Here is a 26,226-nt window from a genome sequence, read left to right as displayed (position 1 = left end):
CCACGCTGTTTGCCGTGAGTCTTTCTTGCCTTTCTGTCCTTAAAATGTACTACCCTGCGATTGCCTTTCTGTCTGCTATCTCCTCGATGGGATCGTGTTAGTGGGTGATCGCACCCAGATGTACGGACAGTATCACATTCCTGCATCCTGTGACTCTTTGATTAGCTTACTAACTCAGTTTATTCGTAGATGTGGCAGTAGAACTTTTTGCATTGGTCACCAAGTGAGTACGGGCGCTAAAAAAAATATAAAACTTTTCGGAGCTGCCAGCAATATCTGCGTGTAAAGGTGTATAACAACATCTTTGATGCTCGTGGTCTGTAAACAAATGCGGAGAGCTGAAATTGCATGTGGTGTTTTCATCTGTGTTGGAAGTCAGAATAGAGTCAAGATTGTTTGATGATATAGTGCAGTAAGATTTGATGCAGTTATGGTACTGTCATGTAGTGTACGGCTGCGACCGGTGTTGTCGGTACGTGTCATGCTAGGGGAATTCCAAATGTAGCAAAATCAATCTTTTAAGTGCAACGTACTTGTGATTTCAGGCTGCTGTTGGCCGAGCTGTCAGACTCGCACCGCAACATCAAATTACAACATTGCAGATCAGATGGAAGTCGTACACACCCATGAACACCGTAATAATGTTCGTGCCTCAACAAGAGGTAAGACCATTAATTGTGAATCCAGTTTTTGGATTGTGGTTCTTTCTTTCTGTTCTTACGTGGTGCCTCTGTCTCTCATTTCACCAAATATCTAACAAACTTTTCGTGTATTTCTCCAGTTGCATGCCCAGCAAAGTCGATCTATGATATAGAAATGTTTCGGAGAAGGCATGCAGCATGCATTGATGAGTTGCAGGTGTATCGCCATACGATAACTTTGTGTAACGCGGCGGACTTGGGTATGATTTTCTTATGAAGTAGTCTGCACAATTCGGTCGTGAAATCAGGGTTTGCAACACACAGTGCACACAAATGTATACTAGATAAAAACATCTCTCGGCGGATATTAACGAGCGATGTTTTGACTGGCAGACATTAATGTAGAGCGGTCGGAAATATCTCAAGATGAAAACGTTCTTTATATTTCAACAGTGTTGTTACGTATAATTTATTATAGCACACATAGATATGTTTGCTGTACTGGAAAGTACGGAGGTTTTCTCTGTGTCCTAGTTCCAGCAGCATATTCATATAAACTGAAATGAGTGTATGTACACTACCTGATCATAGCCTTCGAGATACACCTATGTAATGTGGAGTTTACCGATAGATGTCATGAGAGGCAAACCTGCCAATATAAAAGGAGATGGAGAGTATTGTGTTGTCATGAGAAAAGCAGTAACAGTGTAGTGGAACAGTCAGGAGAGCTCAGTGACATGGACTATTCAATGTATGTCACCTGAGTAACAAATCAGTTAAGGACATTTCAACCCTTTGAAAGTTGTCCAAGTCAACTTGTTGGTGATGTGACTGTGAAGTGGAAACATGAGGGAACAGCAGCAGCTAAACAAATAGCAGGCAGAGCTGTTGTAAAAAATCACAAAAATCAGGAAGGATTCACTCGTGAGTTCTAAAGTGGTGCTGGCAGTACAGTTGGCACAATTGCTGTGTGTAGAAAGTAAAAAAGAAGGGGATACAATGGTAGAGCAGCTACTCATAAACCACTCATTTCTATCGCCAGTGCTAGGCGACACTTGATCTTTTGTAAAAATGGATGCCACTGGATGGTGAATGACTGGATCTGCGTGGTTTGCAGTGATGAGTCAGGTATACCTTGTGGCAGTTTAGTGGGAGTGTTTTGGTTTGGTGAATGCCTTGATAAACATGTATGGCACTATAGTGCCAACAGTGAAGTGTAGAGGAGATGTTGTTAAGGTAAGGGGTGGTGCTCATTATTTGGGTGTAGTCCCTCTTTGTGCTTAAGAAAACACTAAATGTGGAAGGACAGGAACACATTTAACAGCAATGTGTACTGTTACACTAGAGCAGGGGTGCTGAATCTCTTTAAGACTTGAGATCTACTACAAGTAATTTGGTCCGTTTACAGATCTACTGGCTTCAAAACTCATAAAGGCTTAAGCATATAACAACACTGTAGCCAAAATTAACCATTTTAGTTACACAAAACACATAATAGACAATTTTCCAACTATTAAAACTTGTAGACATACTACTAAATTTTCAAGATATTACACATGTGAAAAAAATTAAAATGTATGTCGTAAATCTTGAAAACAGTGTTGTGATGTACTTGGCTTTGCATATCATTGGCAAGTTTATTAGAATCTGGTGAATAATTTGTCAGAGCCAACCCTACACAGTCCGAAAGAAGAGGATGTCAGTCAGTTTAATTCCATAGTTACAGTTTACTATGTTCATCATTGAAAACACTGCCTTACATAGACAAATTGATCCAAAAAATGATAAAACATTGAATACCATTTTTATAATGTGAGAGTATCTTTTTACACTCACCAATTTCTCAAAGTTATCTTCATTGTGTTCTGACTTTATGAAAATGTCACTCTGAAATCGTGTTATTTCCTCCTTTCAGGTTCAGTCACACTGGGGGGGGGGGGGGGGGGGGGGAAGGAAGGAAGGAAGGAAGGAATACTAATTTTACTTACAATATCATCCACATCCCTTTTTGGAAAGGTTGAGCTATGGAAGCTAGAACAGGTTCCATTGCATCGAAATCTGAAAATTGGTTTTCCTCAGTGCTGTCAGGTTGTCCATATAATTCTTTGCAGCTTCTTGATCCAATGAAGGTTTGTGACTGTTTTTGAGAAAAGCATTTCACATTTAATTTCTATAACAATGCAGGAGGAATGACTGTTGCTTGTGAAATGCAGATGGAGGAAAAAAGAGGTGGAATCAATGTTGTCATATCTATCGCCTACAGAGGCTGTGCGGACACTCATTGTCAACAAACTGGTATTTTACAAAGCAGTTCATTTCAACAGATTTTGGACAAAGGTTTTGAATGATTGGCTCTTAATGCCATGGTAATGGACTGGTCAATTGTGATTGTGATCAATGGGTCGAGCGCCCTAGCACTAGAGGAACAGTTGAGAGAGATTGATTCTTTGTATCAGCATGTAAATGCACCGTGTCATAAAGCAGCGTCTTTGCGACACTGGTTTGTGGACAATAACATTCCTAAAATGCTCTAGTCTCCCGAGAGTCCCAACTTGAACTGAGTGGAATACTTTTGGGATGAATCACAACATCGACTTTGCTCCAGACCCCATCGTCCTACAACATTACCCTCTCTGGATTCAACTCTTGAGAAAGGATGGGTTGCCATTCCTCCAGACACATTCAGGCACCCCTTTGAAAGTGTCCTCCATATAGTTCAAGCCATCATAAAGCTGAAGGGTGGACACGTCCCATATGTACTAATGGGTGTCCCAGTACTTTTGAACAGATGGTGTATGAGTTTCTGGCAGTCATTTTTTCTTCAGAGGTATCTTTTTAATTCTCTAATGATCTTCTTCAGTAGCAACAAAATGTTCTGAACAGAACTAGTTGCCCCACTAGTTGATAATATGTGATATAATTCTGTAAAAAGTGTAAAATAAATTATTACAACATACACTTCATGCACTCACTTCCTTACAAACCATTTCAAATAAATTGCTTGATACGATTTGCCACTAGGCAATGGCCTCCATACCTGGGAGAAAGGGCAGGCACAACCCCTCCTCCCTCCCCCATTTCTGCCCCCTCTGAGGGTTTTTTTAAGTCTCCTTTTGTATTCCCAAATGTTAAAAATACTCTATACCTCCAGGTCTTGCTCACCCCCCCCCCCCCCCTCCCCTCCCCCAGTGTACCATATGGACACCCTTGCTACTAGGTATTAGATTTCACAGCTTGTCCACATGGTAACTTAGCTTCTAAATATACACCCAAAGGAAGTTGTGTTTTTAAGCTAAAATCTGTGTTTTGTGTTTTATTTCATTCAAGCAAAAAATCTGTTTCCTCTATACCAGTAAGATGCTTACAGTGGTGGATTAAAGAAATGTTATTGGGGGGGGGGGGGTGCCTTGGAGAGAAAGAGAACCTGGGGTGTCCCCAGAAAACAAAGAAAACAAGGTCTTTAAAATGTAGTATTTCAAGCTTTTTGAGACTTAAAAAAACATATCAAAGACGTGGGAAAGATGTGCTTTATTTTGGGGATACATACGTCTAAAATTTTTTCAAAAGTTGGACATCAAAGTCGTTACATAGGCATTTACATTTACATAATTGTTAACAGGAAAGTATCAAGTTACATTAGCATTTTGTAAACACAAATACTTCACTTTAAATCAATATTAGTAAAGCTGTAAATAAATCCATAATTCTTTTTACGTTTTCAATTTTTAAACTGTTTAGGGTGATACCCATTCTGAAATAAATAATAGTATGAGTAATAGTCATTACAAACTTATATAAGAGATATAAAACAATAATTTTGAATATAATATGATATATTTCTGTGTAGTGAGTGGTTTAAATTTTGGTAGAAGTTACGTTAACAATTTTTGTATTAGCTCTCCATTTGTAAAGTACATATTTGATCCGTTTTATGCATATTAGCAGGTGGTTTATTGTTCTTACAGTTCTTATGAAAGCACAAAATCTAATATAGTTTTGTAATTATTAATTACTCTATCTTTTCTCATCAGCTGGCTTGACAACATCTAGACCTCAGAAAGCATACATCTTCTCCTCTTTCCACCCTTTGCAATAAATCTGTCTATGTCTAGAATGAAATTTTCACTCTACAGCAGAGTGTGCGCTGATATGAAACTTCCTGGCAGATTAAAACTGTGTGCTGGACCGAGACTCGAACTTGGGACCTTTGCCTTTCGCGGGCAAGTGCTCTACCAACTGAGCTACCCATGCACGACTCACGCCCCTTCCTCGCAGCACACTTGCCCGTGAAAGGCAAAGGTCCCGAGTTCGAGTCTCGGTCCGGCACACAGTTTTAATCTGCCAGGAAGTTTCATATCAGCACACACTCCACTGTAGAGTGAAAATTTCATTCTAGAAACAACACCCAGCCTGTGGCTAAGCCATGTCTCTGCAATATCCTTTCTTCCAGGAGTGCTAGTTCTGCAAGGTTCGCAGGAGAGCTTCTGTGAAGTTTGGAAGGTAGGAGATGAGGTACTGGCGGAATTAAAGCTGTGAGGACGGGGCGTGAGTCGTGCTTGGGTAGCTCAGTTGGTAGAGCACTTGCCCGTGAAAGGCAAAGGTCCTGAGTTCAAGTCTCGGTCCAGTACACAGTTTTAATCTGCCACGAAGTTTCAAATCTGTCTATGATTTTTTCTTTGTTAATAACAATGTCCCTACATACGTACAGTAAAGCAAGCCCAGTTAAGCGGTTTTGCCCACAATGATTTCTTAACCAAGTCTTAATCAATTTCCATGTAGAGAAAGATCTTTTGGTTGTTGAAGTTGAGACAGGAAGACAAGAACGGATCAACATTGAAGATGTGATCAAGGGGAAAATGTCTGTAGTACAAAACTGCAAACTCTCAACTGCAGAGCTTGGTAGAAGTGTTTTCTTTGCATCTTCCCTTTTCCATTTTGTCATCCACAACTTGACTTCTGTACCTCAAATTAGAGATACAGTCACTTTCAACCTTTCCAAACAGTTTATAATACTTTCTAGCCAGTGTTTCGGTATCACTAATCACTGACTCCATGGATCTTGTCGACAAAGAACAGACTTTGGTAGAAGCGTGTTCAGGTTGAAGAGAATTAGAACGTTTTTAGAGAATCTGCTTTCAAGATCGTTGCTAATTGTGTTGAGAATGGTGATGAAGACATTAACCCTAAAATAACTTTCTGGACTCGATGGAGCAGCATTAGATCTGTTAATTTGGCAAGATGTATGTCTGGGTGTTTGGATGGTGCTTCCAACAATATCTGCGATTCTCTTGGCTTCATCATAAAGGAGACTGAACTCTGCAACTGCATTAGCTCGCTTTGTTTTAAAGACTGGTAAAGTGTCGTTTATGGTATCAGCTGCTTCTGTAACATCAATAGTTTCTTTTTGGTAAAATCTACTGAGAGGTAATGTTTGACAGAGCACATCAGCAAGGCACACTAGAGTTAAGATAAATTCTCCATTACTGATAGCATATAAAAGCATCGTAGCTGTTACACTAGAAGTATCACTTGAAAAATGTGACCATTGTGACATTTCCTCAAGGCGCTACAAGATTTTTTCAATTTTTTTAAGAAACGACACTGCAGATAACTGCCTTTCTAACCATCTTGCTTCACACATAGAGACAAGCTGACTGCTTGTATGCTTAACGAGTACAGCATTTCTTTTTGGAGAGGCTGTAAAAAATGAAACAGCCACCTTAACGATACCAATTGAGTTTCTCACTTGTTGCACACCAGAACACATATAAACAGATAAATTCAAAGAATGTTTGAAACTTGGGGCTCTTTCAGCTGTAATACATTCTTTCTTTATTGTGGCAACTGCTCCAACAATCTCGGAACTCGTGACTGAGCAGCCATCGGTTGCAGTACAAGTACATTTACCAAGATCGAGAGTAAGATGTCTCGTAGTGTTAATCACAGTTTTACCTAAATGTATTCCAGTCATTCTGGTATCTTTATTCTCTTCATCTGCTCTACCTTTGTTACATTTATTAGAGAAGCGTCTTCAAAAGACTCAAGTTGGTCATTTTCATCGTCAGATGTTGAGGAGAAATCTTCGTTTTTATTACTTTTGAATCCAGCTTTGAAGTTTTATTTCTACAGATTTGTCTGTGGCTCCCGTGGATTGATGAAACCTATGAAATCTTCTCTGATCACATCTTTATAAACATATCTTTAAAAAATTGACATCTGATTTTTTTTTTTTTTTTTTTTTTGTTGATTCTATTTGCTACCTGAGAAATAATTTCTTCACCACAGCATTCAATCAACTCATTTTGAACAGTTTTACTTAAAAATGTGCATCTTTTATTACCAGAGCTATACTGTGCTTCTAATTCAATTTCCCCACATTCTTTGGTGCGAAATTTCATCAACTCTTTAAAGTTGTCTTTATTTGATAGTTCGGAATCATTAGAAAAAACAGAGCCACCATCTAGATGTCTTCTAAAAGGCATGTTCTACCTTCCAAGAAATATGACGTTTTGCAAAGGAAATGACAACAGTTTTTATTTTTTTTTCCATTCTCTTTAGTCGGTAGGTGTCAACTTGATTTTCAACTGATTTATTTGGATTGTGGTAAGAAACCAAAAAGTCATTGGCGCGTCCTAAAGCTTGCGGATGATATACTGCTCTACTTTGGTTTTCCAGGTCACCATCTTTACATAATAACTTATCAAATTTTGTCAGAGGTACAGCCACTAATGTGTTTAACTTCATTCCCACATGATACCCACCCTTAAGAGCAGGTACAAAGAAATGACACACTTTGCAAAATAGACCTTCTTTGGATGGAGACAAAACTAACCATGCTTTATATTTATCTAAGTGCTCACTTTTCAGAAACCTTCTTTCAGTCTTCCCACCCTTATTATGAGTAGAATGTGGGTAACTGTATTCAGCAGGAGGTTCCCAGTGGTTTTGCAGTATAGTGGCAAGCACACTATCAGGTGGTTTAGTCGCAATATGTCGACCGATGTCATTTTCGTAATGTACCTCTGAAACGGAAGTGTTATCTGCAGGTGATGAAGTTGAAGCGCAGCTCATCTGATCACCTGGATCATTCAAAGTGGCAAGCTAGGCGGTGCTGAGTCCTCAATCTCATTATGCTCATCTGAATAGATTGCACCAATGCATTGCACCAAAGTCATAAGTGATATGTCTTGAACCCTCCTGCCTCACAAACGTACATGGCTGCTCACTCTGCTAATAGACTTTTAGCCTAAATGCGCATCAAAGACTTAATACTATCTACATCTACGTCCATACTCTGCGAGTCACTGTGTGGTGTGTGGCAGAGGGTACTCCGGGGTACCATACGTTAAGGTTTCTTCCTATTCCATTCCCGGATGGAAAGAATGACCGTTTAAATGCCTCTGTATGAGCTCTTAGTCTCTTACTTACCTAATTTTGTCTTTGCGAGATATATATGTAGGGGGATATGCATCGCATCTGCCAAGATTTTGCGTCTGGAATTTTTCAAGATGGTTCTGGCGTGATATAATTCTTTCTTCGGGTGTTTGCCAATTCTGACCTCTCCACACGTCACTAGCGCTCTCTCGCCAGTCAAACAAGCCTGTTACCATCCGTGCTGGCTTTCTTTGTGGTTGCTATATGTCTCCCATTAGTCCCGCCTGATAGGAGCCTCGCACATTTGCTCCGTATTACTGGCCGAAATGTCTGTGGGTCTGTTCTACTTCCCTTTTTGTGTGTCAGTGTGACTTGTGCTCCTTTCCATTCACTGGGGATAACGCCTTGTTCAAGAGACTTGTGGTAAATTATGGTCAAGAAAGGGGCTAAATCAGTCACAAATTCTGTGACAGGAATTCCATCAGGCCCTGGAGCTTTGTTGTGTTTTATAGATTTAAGCTGTTTTTCGACATTATTTTAATCTAGCTCTTGCTGAGATCTTTAATTCTGTACTGAGTAATTTTATATAGAACCTAAGGTTCGTGCAACGTACCGCAAAAGAGTACACTGGCTGGCTGGTGTGAAATGTTTGGCCAGCTTGATTGACTATAATCTACATTGCTTCTTCCACTTGTTACCTAAAGTAGCAAAATAAATATTAAAACACAGCAAGAGTATTTATCCATTAATTAAAAAGATTCTCATCAGTTGCATAAGTGGTTGCAAATTTGTGATAATTTTTTTATAGATTGTAGTGATGGAATAAAGCTTTGTGTCAGACGTCACATCTGACACAGCTTTACGTCATAATTTAGTAGATGTGGAAGTCCTCAAAGACCCTTCTGTTTGTGAATTTCTAGTTAGTTGACTGAAATAAGGGTGATTATTTAGAAAATTGCAAGAAGCACATCTAAGCTGTGGTAATAACTGTTGTCTTGTAGCGGAACCATTTGACAGATTCGAAGGTGTATTTACCATTTTAAAAATACATACACGCTGCATATAAAAAGATACACTTGTGTTCATTTCCATTTGACACTGACATTTCAGGTTCTACTGCATCAAAGTACCTTACCTGTTAGTAGTCAAACATTTTGGTTTTAGATCACGGTGCACAGGAAATGAGCATGTTTTCGAAAAAAATAAATTACCACATTTAAGTGATATATTATAATTAGGCCTAAAGGTCACACATTGGATGATTTCACATGGAAGGTGAGATTTAAACGTGTCCTGATAGGTAAATTGCCATGATACTGACAGAATGATGAAGCAAAAATACAGTTCTGTTTCTGTGTAAATTTGCTACCATGAGTTGTTTCTTTTCGTTTGTTAATTGTACAATTTCATTTTATAGATTAATATGGAAATTGTAGTGTATTGTATTTATATCTATCGGCAATAAAAAAGTTAAGCAGGCAGTTCTTTGCAGGGCCTGCAACTTGGCATGCAAGCACAATGCCAGTTGTTTGCTACTTTAGGAACAACTTGCGGAAACAACAACCTTTCATAATAATACATTGTTGAGACTTCATATTCAAATATGACAATCCGATGTATCCTCAGAAATGGTCAATCTGCCTGCAAATCTCAAATGAGACTGACCACTGGCAATTTTATCATCAGAATGCCCCCTCCCCCAGCTGAAAATAACTTCCGAGGCAAAGGTACTTGCCGTAGATGTCATTGATACCAAGTTTAACAGTTTGTAAAAAATACAAGGAAACAGAAAAGATAAGGCTATTCTTTGCAATATCGTACAATTTCCACAAAAGGACTCCTTAAAACAAGTACTTCTGCCCATGAAAATATATTACTTGTCACTGTCTCGAACATAAAATTAATTTGGTTTGATTCGTTGATCACAATGATGGGTGGCCATAAAAATACTTTATGCCCAATAAGTTAAGTAACATACATAGAAAAACTGTCTACTTTCCAATTTAAGTAGACAGCCGCAGCATATGAAAACAAGTTAACAACTATTGAAGAAAATATAAAAAATGCTTCTTCCTATAAAAATTGTAGTGTAATCTCAAATAGCTTGACTTTAAGAACTCAGTTGCAAAATTAAGTAATACATATACATGAACAAGCAACTTTTACCCATATAACACCTCACGAACCATAATCTTACGCTGTAATAAACTCACCTGTTGTCTTCTGTTTTTTTAGAGAAAAAAGATGTTATCTTTGAAGCTTGTTTCATGGTACACAGATGACAGAAATGAAACAGTCTACACCAGTAAAAGGAACTGTTCATATAAGCTATTCAGCCCAAGATGAAATGTCTAAGAGCACAACACTGACAATAAGGGATGCACGGCAGGTAGCAACGGACGGGCTTAGTGCAGTGCACGCCACTGGTCGGGGGTACGGAAGTCAAGAAATCCTAGCGGGCAATTCCCAGAGAAGCGGGGCAGTATAGCTGTGCTGCAGATGGCTAGGCTGTTCTGGCTGGGGGTTAGAATCCACCCATGGGCATGGATGTGGGTGTTACCCTGTGATTCTACTTTGAATAATAAAGTTGTATAGGTTAAGTCACAAGCAGTACATGGACACAAACTTTGACCTGAAATAGATCCTAGAAATGATCAGAAATATAGAGATTAGAGAAAAGCAGATAAGAACAACAAACTGTTACACTCTATATCTGGCTAAAATGGGGTACCACTTGAAAGGCCAAATTTTAATTTTAAATAAAAAACGTTCCCAGAGTGTACAGCAGGGTGAAAACATAACATGATGAAACTCTAGCTACTCCAAAAAATACAAACTTTTTTCACTTAGGTAAAGCAAAGTAAAGGGGGCACTCCCGCCCTGCGTCCCCCTTTAATCCACCAGTGGATGCTTAGGCTATTGTATCATCATCACAGTTCTTGCTGATGGAGTTTGCTTGTGACAGTGGCTTAATGTCACAGTGAGCCTTCTTGCTGACCACTTCATTACCTGATATAACGGTTCATGTTCGTGTTGTAATATGATGAATATTTTTACCAGTCTTTGGAGTCTGTGCTGTGGTAGGAAGCTTGAGCTGCTATGTATTCTTCAGGCACTTCCTTTGGTCTCCTTGTCACACATCCCATTTACATCAACAAGCACAAGTTCTTGCTTTGGCAGACATGCTAAGTGCTCAGCTACAGATGATAATGTTCTGGTGTAGTGTTGAGAAATTATTGAAAGATTTAAAGAATTAAGTGAATGTGGGCTAGACCGAGCGAGGTGGCGCAGTGGTTAGACACTGGACTCGCATTCGGGAGGACGACGGTTCAATCCCGCGTCCGGCCATCCTGATTTAGGTTTTCCGTGATTTCCCTAAATCGCTCCAGGCAAATGCCAGGATGGTTCCTCTGAAAGGGCACGGCCGACTTCCTTCCCCATCCTTCCCTAATCCGATGAGACCGATGACCGCGCTGTCTGGTCTCCTTCCCCAAACAACCAACCAACCAACTGAATGTGGGCTAAAAGAATTTCGGGGCAGTTTTTTGTTAAAAATCTTCATTGACTCAGGCGGAAGGTAGACTCGAGGTATAGGTGCTAATGTACTGGTTAAACCTGGCAAGAAGTGGACTACTTTGTATAGAATGTGTTACATAAACATTGTGAATGATCATCTGCTATATGATTTTCTTCTATACTACTACTTGTGCATGACAGGATATGTTCTTTAAAGTCTAGACTGATTCAGTATTTCTGTACTGCTCATAAGTTGGCAACTAATCAATTTGTGAATCCATGGTAGTTTGATGTAACAAGTGACAGATTAGAAAATAGACATTTCACTTCAGAGGTGGAGTGAACTGCTGCTTTCATGATAGAAGAAAGTTTTACATATCAGTCATGGCTTGTCAGCCCAGAAGTTTTAAATGAAGTTAATACTGGCCATGAAAGCCTAAATTGTATGATCAAAAAGATAGTGTTTTAATACTTAACTTTGAATGGAGGTTGTGAAAATAGATTGATTTCTAGCAGATCATGATGTCTGGGTTATGATGGAAGGTGTTAATTTTGTTGGGAGTTCTTATTTCAACTGTATCTTACTTGACATACATTTACTTCATTTACTGTGATAAGTATTTGGTCAATTTTTGGGGATACAGTAGCTGCTGCTTTTTTCCCAAATACGTAGTGGAATTTGCTTCTATGTGACAATATTCCTTTACTTTTTGCTAAGAAACATACTGTCTGCTTGCTGCTCTCTCATTGGCTGCATATAACCAGCAGTTGATACATCCCCCTTGGGCCCATCATATCTAACAGCGAGCACTGACAGTGTTGCTACATAAAACACTCAATGCAACAGTAGCCCTAATCTAGACTTGTAACATATACTTCTGTCTTCTGAATGAGAAAATTATTGTTTGTTTGCAAGACAAGCACCTCACCAAGTATTGATACTAATGTATTTGATATTGTAGGCATGGATTGTTGAAAGAATGGGGAAGTTTCATAGGATCTTGGAGCCTGGACTGAATATCTTATTACCAATTGTGGATAAAGTTAAATATGTTCAGAGTCTAAAAGAAATAGCAATTGATGTCCCCAAGCAAAGTGCAATCACTTCAGGTAAGCTACTTTCAATTGCGAATACATGACAACAGCAATGAATCTACTTTGTTATACACATTTGCATGAAGTTTTGGCATTAGAACTGCAGTTTTCTTTCACCTTTTGGTATTTGATTGTAATATGTTTGAAGTAAGAAATATTAAAATTTTTGATAACTACTGTGCAGGTATTTGTTTGGCACACTTTTACTTGTTCAAATGACTATCATAGCAATAGAAATAGAAATATAATTAACTTAAGGGGTAGGACATCAAACGAGCCAACTTGGGCAGGAGGGACACCACAGGACATTTTAATTTCGACTGTCTATACTTTTACAAATAAGTTCATAAAACTTTGTCAGCATGACCAGGAAGGATTCAGGATTCACACTCATAGCAGTGGAAGTTCAAAAACATAACAAAATATTTTTTTACATGTGAAATTTCATCATTTTTTTCACTTACTATTGGTTGCATTTGTTGCTATAGGTACATTTTTCTTCATAAGTAAGAGCGTTTCTGTGATTAATTTTGCACAGCATACAAACCATACTTACAGGTCTATGAAACTATAGAATTTTCCAAATCTATTGAAAACTGTAGTAAAAATTGAGATAATTGACTATAAAATTTGAGTTTTTTCTAAACGTGAAGATTGAAATGTAACAGCTCATTCATTTTTTTCATAAATTAAATAAATTGAAGAGTCTCATACACCTGTAAGTATGGTTTGTATGCTGTGCAAAATTCATCGAAGACTTTATATTACTTGAAGAAAAGTGTATCTATAGCAACAAATGCAGCCAATAGTAAGTGAAAAAATGATGAAATTTCACAAGTAAAAAAAAAATATTTTGTTATGTTTTTGAACTTCCACTGCTATGAGTGTTAATCCTGAATTCTCCCTGGTCATGCTGACAAAGTTTTATGAATTTATTTGTAAAAGTATAGACAGTGGAAATTAAAATGTCCTGTCGTCCCTCTCCTGCTCCAAGTCAGCACATTTGGTGTCCTACCCCCCATAAATTAAGATGAGGCAGAATTGCTGATTCAACCTCTCCACCTTTCTTCCCTGAGGGACATAGAAATTACGAAACTTAGATATAGTACTTTCTAATGTTAAATATTTCTGTTGGCAGTACTTGGTATTTCACCTTTTGACAGCCAGTTGCGGCAGTCCTAAGTTAATTTGTATATTTTCATATACATACTGCATATTTGATCCCTTTTTGTGTGCTTCTTCCAGACAATGTGACATTAAATATTGATGGCGTGCTTTACTTAAGAATTATTGATGCCTACCTGGCAAGTTATGGTGTTGAAGATCCAGAATTTGCAATTACCCAGCTAGCTCAGACAACAATGAGGTGTGTTTGCATCAGTTCCTGTATCTTTCATGTACACATATTCATAGAACTTCTCTGTTGTAATTCTGATAGTTAACAGTTATTTACTTTCCATGACGTGGACTATTTAATGATATATAATGTGGAATATATAAGATGTATTTGAAATAACATCTGCTTCCATAACCCATAAAAATTCAGTAAATTACAAATAATCTCTAGACTAAGTATTGTGTTCTTGTTGCTAAGCATCTTGCACTAATGTCTTGAGGGTCTGTTGATGATGACGATGATGATGATAACTCTTCTCTTCTGAGCAGGGTCCCCCCAGGCGTTTCACCACTCTTTGGCAGGTTTGTGCTTGGCTAACACAGGGACCGAGCCTTTGTGGCATCTTTTCCCTTCTGTGCTGCATGTGTATCCTCTTGCTATTCGTTTTCCTTTTCCTCTCCCTTGGGGAACATGTCTAAGATACTTTTGGCAATTTGTTCTGCATTTTCAGTAGCCGACATCAGAACAGTCTCACCACAGTTTTTCATTCCTTTTTTCTTTCCTCATTCACCTTTTCCTATCCTTCCTTCACTTCGGTGTTTGAGGTTCCTCTTTTTCTTCTTCTTCCCTGTGTGCTCCTGAAGGCTGGTCCATGCTTTTGACACATAATGGGTGACTGCGTAATGCATAATTCCCAGCCCCAGGTCAACAGGTAGGGTTCACACATGCCGCCTGGTACAGGCCAGGCCCACAGAGGGGTGATTGCCTGAGGTGCTACCTTCCCAAACTGCCGATTGTTCCCTCTGTCAGATGCTTGGGTGGCATGACCTGAGGTGTGAATAGTCACCTAAGGTGGGTGAGCCTCCCTCTGAGGGGGGGGGGGGGGGGGCGTCAAAAGGAGTGCACCATTGGAGATACATGCAATCATGGGGGATTTGCTCACAATGAGCCAAACATTTTCTTCAGAGTCAATGTGTACCAAACATAAACGGAATGAAGGTCCGGATTCAAAGACCCTCCCAGCTGCACCATGGTTCCTCGTAGTTTCATATACTGAAGATGAAGATGGTCTGTCCTTTGCAATGGTAAATCCGTTACTTATTCAGAAAGGTGTTGATGTGATTGCTGGCCCTCTGAAATCCTGCTCTCGTTTACGCCGTTTTACTTTGCTTATTCTCAAGCACAGCAACTGCTTACTGCTTTGCTCCTCCACGGCTATCCTGTTCATGTTGAGGTCCATAGAACTCTGAGTACTTCCTGTGGTGTTATTTACACTAGGCTGCTTGATGGTCTGACTGAAGCAGAAATCCAAACGTACCTCTCTGATCATTGTGTCATTGCAGTGCATTGGGCGATGAAAAAGGTAGATGTATTCTTAGTGCCCACTCACACTTTTTTTCTGCTTTTGATAGAGTGGTACTTCCTTCCAGGATAAAAGCAGTTTATGAAGTTATCACAGTTCGACCGTACATTGTGAACTCGATGCACTGCTATCAGTATCATCATTTGAACCCCGCTAGAGTGCCCTGTCGACAACCAACCGAATGTGTAACTGTGCTAGAGATGCTCACAAGGACGATTTTCTGTCTCTTGCTCCCCGCTGTGTCAATTGCAATGGTGACCATCCTGCCTCCTCTTGTGATTGTCCCATGTATTTCAATGAACAGGCTGCCCAGGAGATCCGGGTAAAGGAAAAAGTGCCTTACCTGGTAGCTCACAAATTATTGTCTAGTTGCCAATCGTGCATTCTGCAATCTGGCACTTACAGTATGGTTCTTGCTACATCTTGCTCCATGAAGGACATGACCACACAAATATGTGACCTCAAATTCAGCACCATGGTTGAAAAAACACTCAGTGTCATGGTAACAGCCCCGTCTCCTCCCCCAGCTGTGCAGCAAACCACCTAACTCTCATCTCACTGGGTGAAGTCACCTGCAGGGTGCAAAGGACAAAAGGAATACTCCCATGAAGACTTCCTATGTCCCTCCAGCTAACCAACATCCGAGTCTTCCTCTGCCAACTGGAAAGGCTCCAGGAAGTCAAACAAAGGCAATTGGTCTTCTCTTTCGCGGACTTGGAGATCCTCTTCGACTGTGTCGCCATGTGGTACACTCCCCTGGCCTAGCTCTGTGTTGCCGGTGTGCACCACCAACTGTTTGGCTGTCCTGGGCTCCATAGACCAGCAGAAGGGGAATTCAAACACCTCTGTAGATCCCAAGGGGTGAGATCCAGCTTCTGTGCCCTATAGCAGGGAGTCTTCGAAGTGTGGCACATGGCAGCCACCAAGGTGACGCCCCTCAATTTTTTCCCTCCTCCTCTTTCACTGTCATGACTCTCCTCCAATGGAACGTTTGCAGCCTTCGATCCAACAAAGAAGACTTATGGGTGCTCTTAGAATCACAACATCCATTTGTTCTCTGCCTCCAGGGAACAAAATTGCATCCTCACGACCACTCTGAACTCTCACATTTCTTCCTGGTCCACTTTGACCCCCCACCACCACTTGGATTTTCTACCTGGATTTTATTTACTAGTTCTTTTAACAGTTCCACTCCATGTTCCATTGTGTGGGCCAACCCCCAATGGCTCTCTGGGGCCAAGGTCCATGCCCAGTTTCTAGCCTGACAGCAACAGAAGATGTCATAGGGGGGTCCTGTTGCTATTTCCAACACCTCGGGCCGCCATTTTGCCGAGATTTTGAGCTCCTCTCACTATCACCCTGCCGTCCTCTATCGGAAACAAGCAGAGGAGGCTCGGATGATACCCTTCTCTTCTCAGAATAATGAGTGCTACAATACAACATTTACTATGAGGGACCTAGATCATGCTTTCACTTCATCCTCATCCTCTGCCTCAGGGCCAGACGATGCGCACATTCAGACGTTGCAACACCTTTCTCTTGAGGGGAAGCACTTTTTCCTTCATTTGTACAACCGCATCTGGGCAGAGGACATATTTCCCAGAAACCACCTTCCTTCTAGTTATTGCCCCATTTCTCTCAACAGCTGTGTTTGCAAGGTGATGGTACGTAAGATTCATGCCTGGCTGATATGGTGACTCGAGTCTCCCAATTTACTAAGCATTGCATGATGTGGATTTCAAGTGTGCTGTTGTGCAGTTGACCATCTGATCGCTTTATCAACCTATGTCATGAATGGTTTTCTGTGGAAGTCCCAAACTGGGTCCGTGTTTTTTGATTTGGAGAAAGCCTACAACCGTCCTGAGCGTCATCATCTCTGCTATCACCATTAACCCTAGAGTGGCCTGTCTCCCGCCGTGTGTCTCTGGCTCCCTTTTTGTCGATGATTTTGCCATCTATTGCAGTTCTCCACGGACTTGTCTCATTGAGGGGCATCTTCAGCCATGTCTCGATCCTCTTTACTCATGGAGCATCTACAAAGGCTTTTGTTTTTCCATTGACATAACCATTTGTATGAATTTATGGCAGCGCAATTGGTTTCTTCCACTGTTGTTACGTCTTGGGCCTATTGCTCTTCCGTTTGTTGAAACTACGAAATTCCTGGGGCTCAGACTCAGTAAGGAACTTTCTTGGTCCTGTCACATGTCTTATCTGGCAGCACACTATATGCGGTCCCTCATTGTCCTATTTGTTCTCGGTGGCACTTCCTGGGAGCAGATCGAACCACCCTCCTCCGTTTGTGTCAGTCCCTTGTCCGTTTGAAACTAGACTACGGGTGTTTTGTTTATGCATCTGGATGTCCATCCCTCATACGTTGTCTCAATTCTATCCACCATCATGGCATCCGTTTGGCCATTGGTGCCTTTTACACTAGCCCGGTTGACACTCTGTATGTAGAAGCTGCCAAACTACCACTGTCACACTGGCATGATGTTCTCCTCAACAGATATGTGTACCGTTTGTGTGCCATGCGTGGCAACCCATCCTATGCTTCCTTCGATGACTCCTTTGCACCAGTATGGTGCATGTACCTCTTCTCTGTTACCTCCTGGAGTTCACTTTCGGCTCTTGCACCGGCAGCTTAACTTCACACTACCTGCAACTTTCCCAATGAGTGTGAACGCTTCACCAATTTGGCTTCATGCAGTGGCCCATGTTCACCTTGGCCTTCATTCGCTTCTAGGGACACTACTCCAGCCTCACTCTATCGCCTTCAGTTTCACGAACTTCACATAGAACTTGGTGATAGTATCTTTGTGTACACTGATGGCTCTCTGACTGACCATGGTGTCAGGTGTGCCTTCGTCCTTGGCTTCGGCTTCCGGAACATTGATCAATATTTACAGCAGTGCTCTTTGGCCTCCATCAGTCCTTCTAGTAGATCTGAATACACAGACTTTTTACTTGTGTCATCTACTGCAACTTTCTCAGTGCCCTTCAGAGTTCCTGTGTGCTGTACCCAGTCCATCACTAAGTGCAGAGGGTCCAAGAAAGCTTCCACTTGCCCGCTGTTAAGGGACCTCTATGATGTTCCCACTTACATCGATGTGATGGGAAATGAGGCCGCTGACACTGCAGTCAAGGCTGCAGTCCTCCTACCTTAGACCACTAGCTCTTCCATCCCTTTGGATGATCTCTGAGTTGCTGTCTGTTGGCAGGTGATGTCACTTTGGCATTGCCACTGGTCTTCTCTTCATAGAAACAAGATTCACGGAATTAAACCTCTCCCAGCAGCTTGGCTGACCTCATCTCAGCCCTCTTGCCAAGAGAGGTTGCGTATTGGTTAATGTCTTGTCATTTTAGTCATCACTATTTGTTAAGTGGTGATCCTCCCGTCACTTTTTGCTCATTGTCATCAGCCTTTGACGGTTCGCTATTTGTTGACTGAATGCCCTTGTTTTAACTACTTATGTTCTAATGTATGTTTGCTGTTGGAGTTATCAGTTGTTTTACCTAATGACGCTCGGGCTGTCAACCATGTTTTACTTTTTATCATTGTAGCAATATGGTGAAGGACATTTAATCTTTGGTTCAGGACCTTAGTTTCTCTATGGCGTATTTTATAGACCTTTCTCCATGTCCCTGTTTTTAGCTGTCTTCTCATCTGTCGATTGGGATTAACGTGTAGTCGCTTTTAACTCCTCTCTTTGTCTTCGTGTTCTACAGTTTTGACGTGGGCGCATGTGACGCTAGTTGTTTTTGCGCCCCAAAACAAAACTGGGCAGGGTCTCAAACCTGGACTACTGTGCTTCTCTGTTTAGTAACAGATTCATTCTCCAAACAACCCTTAAATGTGGATAAGCCATTCTTTACCATATCCTTTCTCCGATGGGTGATGGTCTGGAAAGAATTCAGAAGAGGCATCTTGGTGTTTGCCTTGTGTCGGAAACCACTGTGATGAATTCCAGGCTTATGAGACCAAGTCCAGTTCTTTCCCTCTGCCCATCAGTTAATGCTCCATTTGTAATAATTTCCCTGTTACAAGTCATTATACTGTTAAAGACAAATTCACGGTACTTACTTTGAGGGGTGCGACTCGATTCATAGTAAAACACAAAAACTGGTAATAATTCTTTTCACTGAAATCCATCTCCATAGCTCAGTGGTTAACACGTCTGACTGCTATGTGGAGCGGTCGGGTTCGTTTGTTGTTACTGCAAGGGATTTTTACTTGGTGGAAGGACTATAGTGCGATGCTCTCAGCCTAATGAGACCAAATGAAGAGCTACTTGAATGTGAAGTAGCAGCTCCAAGGTCAAGAAGGCTGATGATGTCCAGGTGAAGAGTGTGCTGACCCCATGCCCCCCCACCACCCACCCCCCATACCGCATCCAGATTACACCATTGGTCGAGGATGACATGGCAGTTGGTTGGTTCCAATTGGTCCGTCTGGGCCATGCCAGGATGTGGTCCTTTGCTTTTCACTAAAGAAATAACCTGTAGTTCCAAAAGCTATGTGTATCTACTTCATCTCATGTTACTGTTACACTTTGTACAATATGGATATCATTTAGTTGGAAAACGATAAGACATGATAAAATTTGCACTTGTCAGTGAACATGTGATAACATACATTAGTTTATTTGGTGGAATATCAGTGTGATCATTAGACAGCATAGCAAGAACTTGCTTGTCCCCTGTGAAACATGGTGCTGTCATTCTTTACTAACTACTACTTCTTGTCTCTCTTTGTCTGCCTGTTTCTCTCTATCTTGCTCTGTTTTCAGTATTTTTTAGCTGTGCTGTTTCTTCTGGAACCATAGCCTTAATTGAAAAATTGAATATATTATGTATTAATCTTAGCTAAGTGTAAACAGGATATATAAAAGCAGCAGCTTGTAACAGTTGGTTATAAATTTTGTGCCTTAGAAATGATGGGATGAGGAAGATGGGGAGCTCAAAGATAATAAGATGACAGAGGAAAAGACATTTGAAAGTCATACTAAAAGATGTATAATAATTATAATTTGTAAAGTTCTGGGTGGACTACAAATACTAGAAGGGGTAGGGTACTATGTAGCTGAGGCATTTTTGAGTGATCAACAGGAATGTACAAAAGATTTAAATCCTTGTCCAACAGTACTGACTGTGATTTTTTTCTCAGTAGTTGTGCAGCTTCTCTTCTGTCTCTGGCTTCTTTCTGTAATCTGATTTTGTTACAAGTATTTAAGTAAGGAACAGAAACTGTAGACGTTACATTGTGATATTTTTACATTTATTGGCTTAGTAATTTAGTGATCATCAGCATGTATTCAACAATTTAAGCAGTAAGTATATCACATACTGTAGCCCGTTTCATGTAAGGTGGTGCTACCGCGCATAGAGGCAGAGCAATAGGGAGGTGTGGAGGGGATGAGGTTTGCGTGTGCGTGGAAGCAGTGTGTGTTGCCGAACTGTGTTGCTGTGGACAACAGTCACGTTCATTCACTTTAGGTACATTGTATTATACGTTTAGTCCGCCCTTATGGTCTTGCGGTAGCATTCTCGCTTCCCGAGCACAGGGTCCCAGGTTCGATTCCCGGCGGGGTCAGGGATTTTCCCTGCCTCGAGATGACTGGGGTGTCGTCTTCATCATCATCATTCATCCCCATTATGGTCGGAGGAAGGCAACGGCAAACCACCTCCATTAGGACCTTGCCTAGTAAGGCGGTGTGGGTCTCCCGCATCGTTCCCCTACGCTCTGTAAAGAAGCATGAGACTTCATTTCCATTTTTTTCATTATACGTTTAAATCTATCATTTAAAAAAGCACACATTAAATGTGAACTATCTTCACTACTCAACAGTGTGGTTCAGAATCATTGTTAAGCATGTTTGTTAACTCCATTCCTGCCACTAAACTTGTCTGTCTCAAAAGTAAAAACAACTTATTCTGATCAAAGTGAGGTCTTTTCAATGGTGCCAATAAAAATCAGATTTGAGTTATCCATTTCGGCATATGACCTCTTGAAAATGAGCCAAAATTGACTAATTACATTTTTGAGCAGACTTTAACCTTAGATAACTCAGTTGTTTGAGCAATCTGGGTGCCACTTGTAGAGCTTTTTGCCATGCTGACACACTGTAAATGAGTAAAGAATCCGCTTCAGAAAGTTATTCTTTCAGTAGATACAAGCTGATAAAGCACAGTCAAAATTTGTTACAAGAAGAATTATGAACCACTTTTACAGCACATTATGATGAATTGCCATAATTTGACCTTTAGTTGTAGAACTAAGCTATTGTAGCCTGAAAGTTGAAGACTCACAAAGTTTCAGCATGACAAGTACTTTAGATCCTGAGGAATGATAACACAAAGTTGATGATTTATTCCTTTATATTGCGATGTCAAAAAACTAGCCTTTACAGAAACGTTGCTAGTGCCCCAACCTTGCTATTTATGGAGCTGTAATATGGGAGTGCTTCATGTAAGTTATGCATGTACATCCTGTAAAAATTTCGTCAGTATTGGAGAGGGTCAAGTGGGGACTCTTAGGCCACTTGACATGGAATGACCCAGTGGCAAATTATTTGCTGTACACTTTCATTATCATGTTCTGACTGATAAATAATATGATGTTGGTTTTGGTAACATAGTCACTGCAAATAGTAAACTGTTCAGGCAAATAATATACGAGGGTTATTCCAAAAGTAAGGTCCGATTCGCCGTAACTATTGAAATTTGGCGCCAATGACAAAACACGCATGCGCGCTGACTCCCGGCAAGCCTTGCGCGTCAAACGCCGCCATTCGCTTTGTTACTGTTGCTGAGTGTAGTTCACAGTGTCACTTTACAATGTTTAAGACAATTGATCAGCCCGCCGATTGTGAAGTAAGGGCAGTGATACATTTTTTGTCTGCAAGAAACAATTCAGCGGCGGAAATCCGTCGGCAGATTACTGAAGTGTACGGTCCTAACATAATGAGCGACAGTAAAGTGCGCAAGTGGGTGTGAGCTTTTAATGAAGGACGGGATAATGTGCACAATGAACCACGGTGTGGCCGACCATCAGTGATTTCAGACGATTTGGTCAATGCGGTTGACAAAAAAATTCGTGAAGATCGCCGATTCACTATTACAGACGTAGACATGCATTTTCCGAATGTGAGTAGAACAACTTTGTACAGAATTGTGTCTGAACATTTGAAGTTTCACAAATTGTGTGCCCGTTGGGTTCCCAGGCTGCTTACTTAGCCCCAACGAATGAAAAGAATGGCTTTTGCTCTTGATTTTTTGGAGCGATATCATAAGGAAGGTGACAGTCTTTTAGACAATGTTGTCACAGGGGATGAGACATGGGTTTCTCACATCACTCCAGAGTCTAAACGTCAGTCAATGCAATGGCGTCACACGTCATCGCCAGTCAAGGTCAAGGCAAAGCAGACAATCTCAACACGTAAGGTTATGGCGACTGTGTTCTGGGATAGACGTGGAGTGTTGTTAGTCGACTTTATGGAGAGAGGAACAACGATTAATAAAGCCGCCTACTGCGCTACCCTGACTAAACTTCGACGTGCAATCCAGAATAAGCGACGTGGTCTTTTGTTGTCTGGAATCTTGTTGTTGCATGACAATGCCAGACCCCACACTGCAAATGAAACGCAAGCTCTGATCAAGAAATTTGGATGGGAACAGATGGACCATCCTCCTTACAGTCCGGACCTGGCGCCAAGTGATTTCCACCTGTTCCGTTACTTAAAGGAGTTTCTCGGCGGCAAGCGCTTCGACACAGATGATGAAGTGAAAGAAGCAGTTAAGGACTGGTTATCGTCACAGGCGGCCGATTTCTATGACATGGGCATTCAAAAGCTTGTTGAACAATGTGACAAATGTTTAAATAAGTATGGAAGTTATGTAGAAAAATAGATAAAGATGTAAGGAATGTAAATAAAACAATTGTTTTGAAAAAACATTTTAGTTTTGATTTTTTTTTTTTATAACCGGACCTTACTTTTGGAATAACCCTCGTACTATATTATGATTGCAAGTTGATAGTTAAATGCAGACTGAACTGATCTTGTTGTTGTTGTTGTTGTTGTTGTGGTATTCAGTCCTAAGACTGGTTTGATGCAGCTCTCCATGCTACTCTATCCTGTGCAAGCTTGTTCATCTCCCAGTACCTACTGCAGCCTACATCCTTCTGAATCTGCTTAGTGTATTCATTTCTTGGTCTCCCTCTACGATTTTTACCCTCCACGCTGCCCTCCGGTACTAAATTGGTGATCCCTTGATGCCTCAGAACATGTCCTTTTAGTCAAGTTGTGCCGCAAACTCCTCTTCTCCCCAATTCTATTCAATACCTTCTCATTAGTTATGTGATCTACCCATCTAATTTTCAGCATTCTTCTGTAGCACCACATTTCGAAAGCTTCTATTCTCTACTTGTCTAAACCATTTATCGTCCATGTTTCACTTTCATACATGGCTACACTCCATACAAATACTTTCAAAAACGACTTCCTGACACTTATATCTACACTCGATGTTAACAAATTTCTCTTCTTCAGAAACGCATTCCTTGCCATTGCCAGTCTACATTTTATATCCTCTCTACTTCGACCATCATCAGTTATTTTGCTCCCCAAATAGCAAAACTCCTTTACTACTTTAAGTGTCTCATTTCCTAATCTAATTATTCCCTCAGCGCCACCCGACTTAATTCGACTGCATTCCATTATCCTCGCTTTGCTTTTGTTGATGTTCATCTGATATCCTCCTTTCAAGACACTGTCCATTCCGTTCAATTGCTCTTCCAAATCCTTTGCTGTCTCTGACAGAATTACTATGTCATCGGTGAACCTCAAAGTTTTTATTTTTCTCCATGGATTTTAATACTTACTCCGAACTTTTCTTTTGTTTCCTTTACTGCTTGCTCAATATACAGATTGAATAGCATCGGGGAGAGGCTACAACCCTGTCTCACTCCCTTCCCAACCACTGCTTCCCTTTCATGTCCCTCGACTCTTATAACTGCCATCTGGTTTCTGTACAAATTGTAAATAGCCTTTTGCTCCCTGTATTTTACCCCTGCCACCTTCAGAATATGAAAGAGAGTATTCCATTCAACATTGTCAAAAGCTTTCTCTAAGTCTACAAATGCTAGAAATGTAGGTTTGCCTGTCCTTAATCTTTCTTCTAAGATAAGTCGTAAGGTTAGTATTGCCTCGCGTGTTCCAACATTTCTACGGAATCCAAAATGATCTTCCCCGAGGTCGGCTTCTACCAGTTTTTCCATTCGTCTGTAAAGAATTCGCATTAGTATTTTGCAGCTGTGACTTATTAAACTGATAGTTCAGTAATTTTTACATCTGTCAACACCTGCTTTCTTTGGGATTGGAATTATTATATTCTTCTTGAAGTCTGAGGGCATTTCACCTGTCTCGTACATCTTGCTCACCAGATGGTAGAGTTTTGTTAGGCCTGGCTCTCCCGAGGCCGTCAGTAGTTCTAATGGAATGTTGTCTACTCCCGGGGCCTTGTGTTGACGTAGGTCTTTCAGTGCTCTGTCAAACTCTTGACGCAGTATCATATCTCCCATTTCATCTTCATCTACAACCTCTTCCATTTCCAGAACATTGTCCTCAAGTACATTGCCCTTGTATAGGCCCTCTGTATACTCCTTCCACTTTTCTGCTTTCCCTTCTTTGCTTAGAACTGGGTTTCCATCTGAGCTCTTGATAATCATGCAAGTGGTTCTCTTTTCTCCAAAGGTGTCTTTAATTTTCCTGTAGGCAGTATCTATCTTACCCCTAGTGAGATAAGCCTCTACATCCTTACATTTGTCGTCTAGCCATGCCTGCTTACCAATTTTGCACTTCCTGTCGATCTCATTTTTGAGACGTTTGTATTCCTTTTTGCCTGCTTCATTTACTGCATTTTTATATTTTCTCCTTTCATCAATTAAATTCAATATATCTTCTGTTACCCAAGAATTTCTACTAGCCCTCGCCTTTTTACCTACTTGATCCTCTGCTGCCTTCACTACTTCATCCCTCAAAGTTACCCATTCTTCTTCTACTTTATTTCTTTCCCCCATTCCTGTCATTTGTTCCCTTATGCTCTCCCTGAAACTCCGTACAACCTCTGGTTTAGTCAGTTTATCCAGGTCCCATCTCCTTAAATTCCCAACTTTTTGCAGTTTCTTCAGTTTTAATCTAAAGTTCATAACCAGTAGTTTGTGGTCAGAGTCCACATCTGCCCCTGGAAATGTCTTACAATTTAAAACCCGGTTCCGAAATCTCTGTCTTACCGTTATATAATCTATCTGATACCTTCTAGTATTTCCAGGATTCTTCCATGTATACAACCTTCTTTTATGATTCTTGTACCAAGTGTTAGCTATGATTAAGTTATGCTCTGTGCTAAATTCTACCAGGCGGCTTCCTCTTTCATTTCTTAGCCCCAATCCGTATTCACCTACTACATTTCCTTCTCTTCCTTTTCCTGCTATCGAATTCCAGTCACCCATGACTATTAAATTTTTGTCTCTCTTCACTATCTGAATAATTATAACCAGACGCTTGTCTGGCCTCTCAACAGATATCCCTCCGTCGTGGTTGCATCTACGGTATGGCTATCTGTATAATATGTATAATCTCATTATACATTTCATCAATTTCTTCGTTATCTGCAGAGCTAGTTGGCATATAAACGTGTACTACTGTAGTAGGTGTGGGCTTTGTGTCTATCTTAGCCACAATAATGCGTTCACTATGCTGTTTGTAGTAGCTTACCCACACTCCTATTTTTTTATTCATTATCAAACCTACTCCTGCATTGCCCCTATTAGATTTTGTATTTATAACCCTGTATTCACCTGACCAGAAATCTTGTTCCTCCTGCCACCGAACTTCAGTAATTCC

At 40.6% G+C, this 26,226-nt stretch overlaps 1 protein-coding gene across 1 annotated transcript in view; it reads left to right on the top strand.

Moving 5' to 3' along the window:
- The first annotated feature begins 290 nt into the window (after positions 1-290).
- The window catches only part of LOC126484291 (stomatin-like protein 2, mitochondrial), a 98,890-nt gene continuing 72,954 nt past the window's right edge, over positions 291-26,226 (top strand). Inside the window, exons 1-4 of the mRNA XM_050107718.1 lie at positions 291-472; positions 546-662; positions 12,494-12,641; positions 13,872-13,992. Of these exons, the coding sequence (XP_049963675.1) occupies positions 431-472; positions 546-662; positions 12,494-12,641; positions 13,872-13,992 (428 nt within the window). The 5' untranslated portion in view covers positions 291-430. The remainder of the gene's footprint in view (positions 473-545; positions 663-12,493; positions 12,642-13,871; positions 13,993-26,226) is intronic.

This window comes from Schistocerca serialis, chromosome 6 (genome assembly GCF_023864345.2).
Source record: "Schistocerca serialis cubense isolate TAMUIC-IGC-003099 chromosome 6, iqSchSeri2.2, whole genome shotgun sequence".
Taxonomy (NCBI): Eukaryota; Metazoa; Arthropoda; class Insecta; order Orthoptera; family Acrididae; genus Schistocerca; species Schistocerca serialis.
Note: the sequence above shows the minus strand (reverse complement) of the source record. Positions and strands in the feature narration are given on the sequence as shown.